At 38.5% G+C, this 12,250-nt stretch overlaps 1 protein-coding gene across 2 annotated transcripts in view; it reads left to right on the top strand.

The window, feature by feature from the left end:
- The window catches only part of SDCBP (syndecan binding protein), a 101,061-nt gene extending 89,260 nt beyond the window's left edge, over positions 1–11,801 (top strand). For both annotated transcript variants that reach the window (XM_071554483.1, XM_071554482.1), the window contains 8 exons: positions 586–647; positions 3,617–3,695; positions 6,156–6,265; positions 6,546–6,704; positions 8,004–8,179; positions 9,381–9,552; positions 10,103–10,194; positions 11,081–11,801. In XM_071554483.1, coding sequence (XP_071410584.1) covers positions 597–647; positions 3,617–3,695; positions 6,156–6,265; positions 6,546–6,704; positions 8,004–8,179; positions 9,381–9,552; positions 10,103–10,194; positions 11,081–11,135 — 894 coding nt within the window. In that variant the 5' untranslated portion in view covers positions 586–596 and the 3' untranslated portion in view covers positions 11,136–11,801. The remainder of the gene's footprint in view (positions 1–585; positions 648–3,616; positions 3,696–6,155; positions 6,266–6,545; positions 6,705–8,003; positions 8,180–9,380; positions 9,553–10,102; positions 10,195–11,080) is intronic.
- Positions 11,802–12,250: the final 449 nt, after the last annotated feature.

The raw sequence follows: 12,250 nt of genomic DNA, 5'->3' as shown, positions 1-12,250 counted from the left end.
CTGTTTAACAACAACTAAAACAATTAGTGTGTTATCAACATTATTCTCATCCTAAATCGAAAACAGTATGTACCAGCTATTGGGAAGATCATTATCTCTATCCCAGCCTAAACCAGGTCACTGGAATATCAAAACTGATGGAAGTGTTTAGATATTTTGGATAACAGAGAGAAGACTTCTGTGTTTGTATATAAAATATTGTCCCAGCTGGGAGGAGAGGAATTAGGTTTTTCCTCTTAACCCTCACCATTTCATCCTGGCCTCCTAGTTTGTCTTTGCAGTGCTTCTTGTGAAATGGTTTTCTCTGTATAGGCTTTCTCATTGTTGAGACTTTGACTGTGCTAAGTACATTAAATAAAACCTATTACCCAAAGGCTGCTCTTGATAACAGATTAAATGGGCAGTCTTAATGGAATTTATCTGTAGTGCCAGGTATCTTTAATACTGACTTGCAGGTTATGGGTAACTTATTTAGCTCTTTGTCTGGTTTATTTTTCTTTCTTAATTTTTGTAAGTTGTAAACTCAGTAAATATCTGACAGCTAATCCTGTTGTTTGTTTGCTTTCCCATTTGGTTTTTTTTCAGTCTTCATCAAAATGTCTCTCTATCCTTCCCTAGAAGATCTGAAGGTAGACAAAGTTATTCAGGTATGGTGGACTTCAAAAAAGATAAGTTTTGATGATAGTAATATATCTGGTGATGTGTAATCTAAGAAAGAGACTTATTGTAGTTGAGAACTTGTTTTACCATAGTACTCTAAAAGGGGAAAGACAAACTTTACTTGTGGCTTGATATGGTATAATTAATGCTTAATTTACTGCCTGGATATATTTATTTTAAAATTTTTATATATTCATTTGTATTCATGTTGGGCACTCTGCTGAGCAAGAATAAATACTGTTGACGACCTTTAATGTGTTGATATGTTTGAGTTTTTTGAAGTATAGATATTTAGTCTTAAGTAGACAAACATATAGTCAGTCTCTTCACACACTTAAGCTCTGATGTGATGACTGAAATATTTAACCTGCCGTGTTTCACTCCCAGTGTTCAAATCTGTGGCAGAAAGATTTCATGATAATTTGAGAACCCAAAAAGAAAAAGCACTGGCTGTCTTAATGCCATCTAGAATCACAGACTTGCCCACTGGCTATTAAAGTGGTAGTGAGCAGATGTCTCAGCGCATCCAAGATTATCACATTTGTGTAAAACCCCTTATGTGTAAGAATATTGGTAGTTTTATTATTAGACATGATGAGGACTAAAAAAATAATCTGTGAAACAGAGTGATGAAAAGCATTTTAATGGATTAAGAACTCCCTTAGAAATGTGACAGGGTTTCCTTGCCTTTTTCAGCATTTTGCTTTTTCCTGAACTTAACCTGCATTCCATCCCAGTTTAAACAAAGACAAGGAGTTATACTGTGTTTTGAAGTGTCTGTTACTTCTATCATTTGGATGGTCAAGCAAACTGCATAGAACAGCTTGTTAACTCTCCTGAGCTATCCCAAAGTGCAGTGCTTTGTCTCACCAGTGTTTGTATGTGTGGGGTGGGGCTTTTGAGGTTGTGGGTGCTGTGTTGGGATTTCTCCTTGTCATGTCCACCCACTCTATTCTTCTTATCTTACCAAAGTCCTTTATTTACAATAAGGTAATGCTGAACTGAAAAATGAGTAGCCTGAAGCCAACAATGTGCTCCATCAGGCCTTTTATCAACCAGCTGCAAGAATTGATGTATTACAATTGAAAATTGTAATAAATATAATCAGTATGTTGTATATCAGTATAATAATCAGTATGTTATATCTGTATTCCATTTTCACTGATACTTCTCAAGGAATCATTGCATAGTTTGTGTTGTAAGAGACCATGAAAAGTCACCGAGTCCAGCCCCTCTGCAATGAGCAGGGACATCTTCAACTCGGTCAGCTGTTCAGAGCCCAGTCCAGCCTGACCTTGAATGTTTCCAGGGGTGAGACATTTACAGCCTTTCTGGGCAGTCTGTTCCAGTACTTCACCACCCTCATTTTAAAAACCTTCTTCCTTATATCCAGTCTAAATCTTTTAGTTTAAAACCATTATCCCTTGTGCGATCACAACAGGCCCTGCTGAAAGGTCTGTCCCCATCTTTATTATAAGCCCCCTTTAAGTACTGAAACTGTGCTGTAAGGCCTTCCCAGAGCCTTCCCTTCTCCACGCTGAGCTGCCCCAGCTCTCCGCTTTTTCTCACAAGAGAGGTGTTCCATCCCTCTGATAACTTCTGTGATCATTTCCTCTGGACCTGCTCCAGCAGGTCTGTGTCTTTCCTGTGCTGGGGACCCTAAACCTGAACACAACACTCTAGATGGAGTCTCACAAAGACAGAGTAGATGGGCAGAATCAGCTCCCTTGACCTGCTGGCATCAAAGGCTAAGTTATTTGCCTCTCCTAAAAAGTGCATTATAAAAATGCTGTCTCATTAAATATGTCTCGGAGCACTCTCAGAAGAAACAGGGGCAGAATACAGAAAGAGAATGTCTCTATCTGCAAGAAGTGATAAGTGGGATTAAAATGACTACTGGTTAAAGCAAACGGACTTGTTACATTAAATATTATTCTAACATGTTCTTTTTGTCCCTCATTTGAGTTGGAGCCAATTCTTCTAAGTACATGTGATATTGCTAAATAATGAGTCATTCTTGCTGTGAAACCTTTTTCTAAAGGCAGCTTCCTGGAGTGTACAGGACTAAGAAGTCTTCTATTTTTAAGCGTTTCCTTAACATCATGAAGTAATTTGACTGTCATGTTGTGTTAGTGATTTATGTGTCCTGTTCAGCATAATGTTTCACTATGCATTTAGTAATTTCTCCCCCACCTTTGACAGTCAACCTCAAGAAAGTTTTTGGGATTACTATTTCCATCAAACATAACAGGCTTCTGTAAGGCAGTGTTTTTCAGTGGTCATGATTACACAAGGCCAAAAAATAGTAGCTGAGGTATTGAGAAGGAAGGAAACTGTCTTACGTAAATAAGGCCTCTTATATTTGTGAGTCAGTCAGCAATGTAAAAAATAAGCTTAATGTGTTCACTGCGGGGACAAGTGCTGTAGAAAAATTGTTTTAGAAGGTCCATTTCTTTTAGAAGATCTTAAACCAGTCGCATGGGATTGTGTGGAACTTGACACCTGAAAGAGACTATAGTAGATTTCACTAATAAGATCTGTAAATGGTGAAGAGGTAAAAGTGATGCTAACCAGCTGAAAAAAGAGACTGCAAAACACTTTGGCAAAGGTCATACCCTGAAGCTTAAAGTTATAAAGCTTTCAGCCAAGTTTAACATGTCCTTTAAGGCTCTTTAACTTGCTTGATGACAAAAACAGAACAGGTTGATGGTAAAGCTTTGCTGCATTATTACTGTAGCTTTGAGCAAGATATGAGCTGATCTGAAGCAGTTGTGGTACTACTACAGCATGATGAATTGAAGCTATTTTTTTTCAAATAAAAAGATTGACTTCAATACTTCAAGATGAATAATAAGTAGCATGTACAAGAAAAAAGAAAATACTGAGTCTTCTGCCTGCATAGTAAAGGTTTTGTTTTCTTGTACAAGATAACATATGTGAGTTTCTTTGCTTTTAGGCTCAGACTGCCTTTTCTTCAAATCCAGGTAATCCAGCAATCTTGTCTGAAGTTTCTGCTCCAATTCCTCATGATGGAGGTAAGATCATGTACTGTATAGTATCCTAATGTTGTGGAAAGCAGTTATGAAATCCTGAAGTTAACAGTACAGTCAAGAATACCTATTAATGTGTAACACTATTTACAAAGGGCAAGACCATGTCTTGTGGGAGATGCCAACACCCACCTTGGTAAGGTGCTATTGGAGTCAAAAACCAGTGTTTGCTTATAAAAGGAAGTTGTGGCAAGCACTCTCCCTTCTCTTTTTGAAACCCTTTCCAAGTGAGCCTAACATAACAAGATTTGTCTTTGGTACCGTTTGAGCTCTTTCTGACTCTTACTTCAGACATCTACTAGTCTTTATTTATCAGCCTATCTATCTGAAAGCTTTAGAGGTCAGCATGTGTCTGAGTGTCAGTCTTTTTCATATAAACTTGCTTAGGAAGAGACAAACACAAATCTCTGTCAACAGAGAAGTGCCCAGGAATGTGGCTCTTAATCTTGTCCTGCAATCAGAATAAAACTTGCAGCAGATTTTGGAATGAACTGCCTACTGGGAAATCCATTAGATCTAAAGCTGAGTGACTTGTACACATTTCTTCTTCTTTTCTTCCACGTATATCCATGAAGTGTGTTTGAGGTCAGAACTCTGGATTACTAAGTTATGCTTAGCAAAAGGCCTGAAGCCTCTAACCAGCGTGACCAGCAGCAGTGCTGGAATGGCTGCCAAGAGTGCTGGTGGACCGGATGTTAAAGCTTAGTGGATATAACTTTGCCTCCAGTTCTCCTCTGGGCACTTGTGTGTCTAAGATGACTTTAGGGCAGGAGTTGGCTTAGCTCACCAAAGAGTTGTCTCTGATAGATCCTTTCTGGAATAGATACATACCTGGCCTAACTTCACCAGACCAGATTTGAGTTTGCTTCAGCAGTCCCTTCTTGACAGCGTTCTTTCTGCTGTTCATAGTTTGAATTCTCCTGCAGTTATTTGGCCAGCAGTCACAAAGACATAATTTTGCTAATCAGCTTTTGTGAATTGCTCAAGAACTGTGTGTGGCTGTAGAGTGACTAATTGTTCAATATATCCCCAAGAAAGGGAGGCTTACATCATCTATAGGATGTGTCGGACCTACTGGAAATTCCTCTGTTCTGGGAAAGACATGAGACTATACAACATCAAGATTTTTTGAATGTGTTCTGCTATTTGGAGCTCTCTGTTTTAAATGAGAAAGGAATACAGCCAGCAAAGATGCATCATATGTTGTGGTCTTTAATGAAGAACAAAACAGAAAAATTGAGTAGCTGTAGAAATCTTGTGCAGTGTTGTATGTAATCATAGCGGCTTGAAAAAGCAAGCAAAAGTAGAAGATTTGTTCATTAAAAGCTTATTAATCAATATTGATGAAACTACAGTCTAATAGTCCACGAATATGATCAGAAAGGTCTCATATGAAGCAGCATGTTAAAGAGAAAAAAAGTCTCTTGTTTATACGGGTATTCACCTTGCAATGGCCCTTGTTCTGTTCCAGAAAAGTTGCTTTCCATTGCTGGTCAAATGTGGAGTCTTGTAATAGCTGATTTTATACATGCACCCATAAATGAATCCTAGAAACCTAAGCTTTGTGTACTGGGGGGCCTGTTTGCTCCTGAAGCCATCCTTTGCACCATCTCTCTTTCCAAGCAGCCTTTTCTGTCCCCACTGATTTAGTGAGTGTTGTGTGGACTCAAGTTTCTGCTTGTTAAATGGCAGCAGTTAATGATCTGTGGAATGTCAAGAGCAATATCAATCTTATTTCCAGAGTTGTCCGACTCAAGGTCTGACAAGTCTGTCAGCTCAACTTCCTTTCCTCCCACTCCTTGCACCTCACTCCTCTTGGGTGTAGAGGGATATTTTAAGAGCTGTGTGTGTTTTTTCTTGAGAGGCATGTCTAAAGCACCTTCATTTTGAAACTGTGAGAAAATAAGAACTGCTTTCTTAGGAAGACTCAAAGCAGCCTGTAGTGTGGACCTTAAAACCAGGAGGCTTCTGCAGAAACCCTCTCATGCCTGGGATCTGAAATATCCTTGACATGGATACCTCTTGGGAGTGCTGTTTTGAGCTTGGTGAAAGGTCTCTGTGTGTGTTTCAACACAGCTGGTTTGCAGTGGGAGGGAGAGTAGTTTCCCACTAATTGCCCAAAAGCTCTGCGGTAAGGGCAGGTCATCATGGACTGCAGCATGGTTGGTTTTGAAACTTGTCATCCCTTGTCTTACATTTTTTTTGCTGTAAGGGATGAATGGGGTAACTCAAACGAAAAGTTCTCTGTAACTCTTTCTCAGAAATGGTACTCTTTGGTTGCTCTTCTAAACCAGGCTAGAACAGGTCTGCTTCAAGTGGGTTTTCTGTCATCAGTTACTACAATAGCATGAAATTTGTTGAAGTAGTTGTACATGTAAAAGCAGTAACTGCTCTTTCTGTTAAACCAACAGTTGTACTGATTTTTGTTTTGTTTATCACCTATAGGCTTGTACCCCAGATTGTATCCAGAACTTTCTCAGTATATGGGCCTGAGCCTCAGTGAGGAGGAGGTGCAGAGAAACTTACCAGTGGCAGCAGCTGCTCAGCCACAAGGTGTAAGTACCAGTCAAGCATGTTCTAAAAAACAAAAGTAAAAAAGCTAAATGTGTATCTAGCATTTTACAGAACAGACTACTGTTCATCTTAAGTACCATACTTGATTGAGTGGTGAATTGTTGTAACAGTGCCTATTTTAACCTGATAGTAAAATGAGCTGTACCTTTCCAGTACTGGGAGAAGGTGGGGGAGAGCTGCTGGTGTGACTTAGTGTTTTGGGGTTTTTTAAATTATCGCTTCATATAAACTGAAGTTGTCTGGCTGTTTTGTTTTAATCAGCAACTGGTAACACGACCTTCTACTAATTACATGGTAGCTCCAGTGACTGGAAATGATATTGGAATTCGCAGAGCAGAAATTAAGCAAGGCATCCGTGAAGCAATTTTATGTAAAGATCAAGATGGCAAAATTGGACTTCGCCTAAAATCTGTTGACAATGTAAGTGCAGAAGCTTGCTTTTGCCTCTAGAGATTTTACTGCTGGATTGAGTTAGTAATGAAGTTAGAGTATGGACACAAAATTGTCTTCTCTAGAGTTCGTTCTTATTCATTACCGGAATTTTACAGTCCTTCATTAGATCTACTGTAACTAGATTTCCAGCTGCTGGACTGGAATCTGAATTTACAGAACTTAGTGCAATGTATTTTATATCACCTGAAAAATACTTGTAGTATTTTTTTCTGCTTTAGAATATGAACTTGTGTCACAGCAGCTATTGCAAGGATGTTTTAGAAGTTCAGGACTTGGAAACACTGGGCAGTACTTAATGTTCAGCAGTATGCAGAGAACTGCTCATAGCTTAGATGTATCTCCTCTTTTAGAAGGTCCTTAAACATGCTCTGAAACCTGTTTTGGTATCTTTTGATTCTCAACAGGGAAAATGCTACTGTGTTTGTTTTATGTTTTGTTGAGTGTGTTTCATTGGGTTTTTTTTTCTTAGGGTAAGGCCATTTGATCTGAATGTTTTAATAAAATTAAAACTGAAGGTAGCATGTAAGGTTAAAATGCCTTTTTGTAGTTCTCCTAAGGCAGAAAATGGAGTCATCTTAAAGTAGCATGGGGTGGTGGTGATTTTTTTAACACCCTTTCCCCCAAAGCTAATATTTATAGGGTTTTTTTATCTACTTTACTTGGGGTTTAGGCGTACTTTGGCTAGAAATAGTTTTGCAACACCTTGGTTTTCTACCTGAGGTGGTAGCAAGTCACAATTGATTAAAAAAGTTGAAAGCTTAATGGGGTTATGAAATCTGGAAAAGGAGAAATCTGCCATGGAGTTTTAGCAGTGCTGGTCTATCTCTCCAGCTATATATAAACTTTGATGTCTCGCAAGGGAAATATTAGTTAAATGCAGCCATAGATACGCAAATTTACCACAAGTCTGCCTTGATCCACTTGTTCAGATTTCCTGTTAAAACAGAAGAGTATTTATCCCTTTGTGTTAGACGTTCATGTTAAGCTCATGTCTCTTTTTTTTTAATGTTTAGAGATCCAAGCAGGAGAGATCTGCTAATTTTTGAACATTATTCTAACATTAATTATCTGTCAGACTTTGAAACACATCTGTAAACAGACTGATATTTCAAAAATGCCCCTTACTAATAATAAGCAAGTCTGTTTCACTGGTATTGCATAGAGAACGGGAAACTAAAGGGCTGTGTGTTCTGTCACTGGTCTTCATCTTTAAGGAAGAACTTGCTCATCTCCCCTGCTTTTTGCTTTTTTTTTTCTCTTTTATAGGGTATATTTGTCCAGTTAGTCCAGGCAAACTCTCCAGCATCCCTTGCTGGTCTGCGGTTTGGGGACCAAGTTCTGCAGATCAATGGTGAAAACTGTGCAGGATGGAGTTCTGATAAAGCACATAAAGTTCTGAAACAGGCTTCTGCAGAAAGGATTTCAATGATCATTCGAGACAGGTAAAACCAGCTGCAGATACAGGTTGTCATAATCCATCTTGGACTAATTCTGTGGGGTTTGGGTCTCCCCTTGATCTAACAGGACTGCAGGCATAACAAAACCTGTTTGTCCATGTAATTCACCCATAAAGACACTTAGAAATGTTCCTTTTTGTGGGGAACAGTCAAAATGGTTGTTAACTTGTAAATTTCCTTGGCATGATGAGGCACAATGTTTTTCCAAGATAAACTAGTGAGTGACGGCACATATTAAATTTAAAAACTGAAGAGTTCTGTGCAATTTTTTCCAACACGACTTTTGCTTTTACTAAATGAAGTAACAATAGTACCAAAATTATTGGCTGTACTAATGGATACATTTGCATTTTATTTAGCACAGTAGTTTTCTTGTGAACTCTGCTTACAGATGAATTAAATGCCAGTTTTACTCATGGTATGTTCGATGAACCAATATAAATTTTATATTGTATCAAATACTGAACTTGTAGTTAGTTTTATGTAGTAACAACAGGGCATGCTCAATTTAAAGTCTGTAGGCTGCAAGAAGACAAGATGATACTTGATATGAGTAGGTATATGCCTCATGGTATTATATTTCCATGTTCAGTCTTGCTTAAGGACCACATTTGACCCAGTGGAGGGCAGCTACTTTGCCCACGTATTGAATCAAAATCCTCTGGTGGTTGTCTACCACTTCTCTGCCCAACTCCCCACCTCCTTCCTATATCTACTAGTTTTTAAAGACATGATTTAAAGGTTTGTTGTCTGTAAAGCAGTACAAATACTGTTGGAGAAGCCTTGTATCCAGAATCGTGTGGTCTACCTACAGTTGTTACAACTGCCTGTGTTTTTATCTACCTTGTAACATTTGTAGAGAACTTAATTTTTAATAGACATTTTTGTGTGTTCGGTTGTGGCGGTGGGTGGTGGATGTTGTATGGAATCTTGGTATTACTATTAATCCAGACGGTGCAGAATGTCTGTAGAACAGGGAAGAAACATGTAAGCTTTATAAAGAAGTTATCTATTGATACAGCAATATTAACAAAATGAAGTTAAACTCAACTACTTTTCTTTATAGTTGATGTATGAGTCTCTTAGGGTAAAATTATTTTTTGTAAGCCAAAGATGCTAATAGAACATGTGGTTCTTTCTGTGGTTTAGTAGACTGAAAATGGTTTGTATTTTAATGTCCTTTTAGGCCTTTTGAACGCATTATTACTATGCATAAGGACAGCACAGGACATATTGGTTTCATATTCAAGAATGGAAAAATAACCTCAATAGTGAAAGACAGCTCTGCTGCGAGAAATGGACTTCTTACAGAGCACAACATCTGTGAAATTAATGGCCAGAATGTCATTGGGTTGAAGGTAAAATAAGTAGTATGTAGTGGGTGTGGAGAGCTGTGAGCGTTTTATGTGTGCATAGCAATTGGGTTTTGGAGAGGGAAAAGGATTGTAATATATTGTTCAGTGTTCATAAAATAAGACAGTCAGTCGTTACAGGTATTTTTATTGGAGAGACTTACATGTTTTGATGCCTCTTTGCAGTTTTGTATTGTTAGGTAGTGGAACTCGTTCTTTCCCTCTACTTGGTGAGGCTGACCCTCAGTTTTCATCTGTAGTCCAACTTTGCTGGCAAAAGAAAGTATAAGCTTCCTCCTGCCAGTCTGCATCAAATATTAGCAATTAGGAATTATGTATAGGATGTTTATGTCCCTTCTCTAGTCAGTTTGTGTGAGATACTCATCACCAACTATCTATGAAGTGGTGTTGTAGGTTCAGTGATTTGCCCTGAAGGTTAAATAATCCAAGCAAGGAGTTGTGGGCCCCTTAAGTTGCATGAAGTGCATCTAGAAAAAGCTCTTGAACTGCTGCTTTATGAGTTGTGTTGTTCATACAACTTCTTGTATAATAACAGGACCCCCAGGTTGCAGACATCTTGGCAACAGCTGGAAATGTAGTGACCATTACTGTGATGCCTTCCAGTATTTATGAGTATATAATAAAGAGGTAGGTAACACAAAGCAGCCGTGGTGTTAATTATAGTCAAGTTGACAGTGACTATAAAATGCACTTACGGTAAGACCGAAATACAAACTTTACACGAAGACTGGAGGAGGGCGTAGGGGGAGTCTGAAAATTTATTTAGTCTTATATTTTGGTCAGATTGGTTTGTGTGTGTTCTGTTTTTAACCTATTCATACGTTAGTGATGATCCTTTGCCTTTTCCTCTCTGAAAAAACCCTTTTCTAAATATATTTTGACTAACCCTGAATTCCTGAGAACTTTCAAGTATGTGGATACCACAAGTATTTGTTACCTTGTAACTAAAATGTTTCTAGTGCAACTAATTCTGGTGATGTAAAAACGATTCTTGGCAGGAAACAGTTGTGTTTTTCCAATCCTTTGGCAACAGTGGCTTTCTACAGCTAAATCTGCCCTGCAAAAATATGTTTTTGAAGTTGCTAGAAGTTAATAATGCTTCTGGTATAATTGAGTCTTTTTTCCTGTTGTGTTTTTCTTTTTTTTTTTTAACCCCCCTAGGCCTGGTATGGCCTTTCTACAAAGCAGTTTTCAGCCTAAGAGCCACCTTTCCCCCAGCCTCCTTCCTTTCTGCTTGAGATAGTACTCTGCTTGCACACATGCCCATATCCCAAAAGATACTGGCAGCATAGCTCAGGTGCTGATAGAAATGTTGAGTACTGTGGGCCTCTCCTTCTTCTGTGTGTGTGGTTTAGTGCAGCTTTCTGTAGCAACATATTTGTTGTCAAAAATAGCAAAGTAAAAGTCCAGCTTTTAATGTGTATTAAAGGGCTAGCAATGATAGAGTGGGCAGAAACTTCAGTGGTCTTCTGCAGTTGTCTTACAAAATTGAATGCCTTTTCCTTTTCTTTAGGATGGCAACTAGCATCATGAAAAGCCTGATGGATCACTCTGTTCCTGAAGTCTAAACTTGCACCGTGGATGTGTGTGTACATATATATAATGATGATTCCACTAAACTTGGGCTATTATACTCAGTGATCTCTTTCTTCTGCACATGAGCCTTTCTGGAGGCTAGAAGAAAATATGCTGCATCGAGCATTTGCATCTATAATGGCTGGGAATGTTACTGTTCAACATATCTCGTTTATTCACACACAGTCAAACTCGTAGCCTTACATGCTTGACAAATGTGAAATTCCAACTGTGTTATGACTTCTTTTCGTAGGTCTCTTATTTAGCTTACTACTACTTTAAGCCATTGCAACTAAAGGAACCAGGTCTCACTTGCAAAGTTACATGTTGTTACCCAGGACAATGCTGTGCTTTGTATGTCTAAGACAAATGAGTATTTTTACTGCTTTTTGTTTGCAAGAGTAGATTTGAAATAAAGTATTAGAAGTATAGCTAGTTCTAGTTAATTTTTTGTTCTAGTAAATACTGTTTACACAGAAATGCCAGCTAAGCTGAATATAGCTCAAGGCATCAGTCAGTAAGTAAGCATAATTAAAGTAGTGTACAGATACTCAAATCTTTTTATCACTTGTTATACAAATTGTAACTAATATGCTTATCTCTCGCCTTAACCATGTTCTTTTAAGGATTCAGACAACCAAATAAATGATGAAACTTTAGATCCTGTTTGTGTTCATACTTAAGATGAACGAAGACATGCTTTTTTAATTGAGAGCAGTTTTAGTCAACAACAGAGATAGGAAATACACTACCAAGTATCTAAATGAGCTCGGTGTCTGTGACATTGAAATGTTTTAGAAGGGTAGCTCTGGGATACTTTAAACAAGATGTGCTTAACAACAGAAGAAATCCTTCACTGTGAGGGTGGTGAGGCACTGGAACAGGTTGCACAGGGAAGTGGTGGATGCCCTATCCCTGGCAGTGTTCAAGGCAGGCTGGATGGGGCTCTGAACAGCCTGGTCTAGTGAAAGGTGTCCCTGTCCATGGCAGAGGGCCTGGAATAAAATGATTTTTAAGGCCCCTTCTAACCCAGGCCTTTCTGTGATTCTACCTCTCTCTATACCTTAAGCTTAACACATGGAATAACAGCCAGTGACAAGACATATGA

Source organism: Pithys albifrons, chromosome 4 (genome assembly GCF_047495875.1).
Source record: "Pithys albifrons albifrons isolate INPA30051 chromosome 4, PitAlb_v1, whole genome shotgun sequence".
NCBI classification, from domain to species: domain Eukaryota; kingdom Metazoa; phylum Chordata; class Aves; order Passeriformes; family Thamnophilidae; genus Pithys; species Pithys albifrons.
This window is presented reverse-complemented; position numbering and strand designations above follow the sequence as displayed.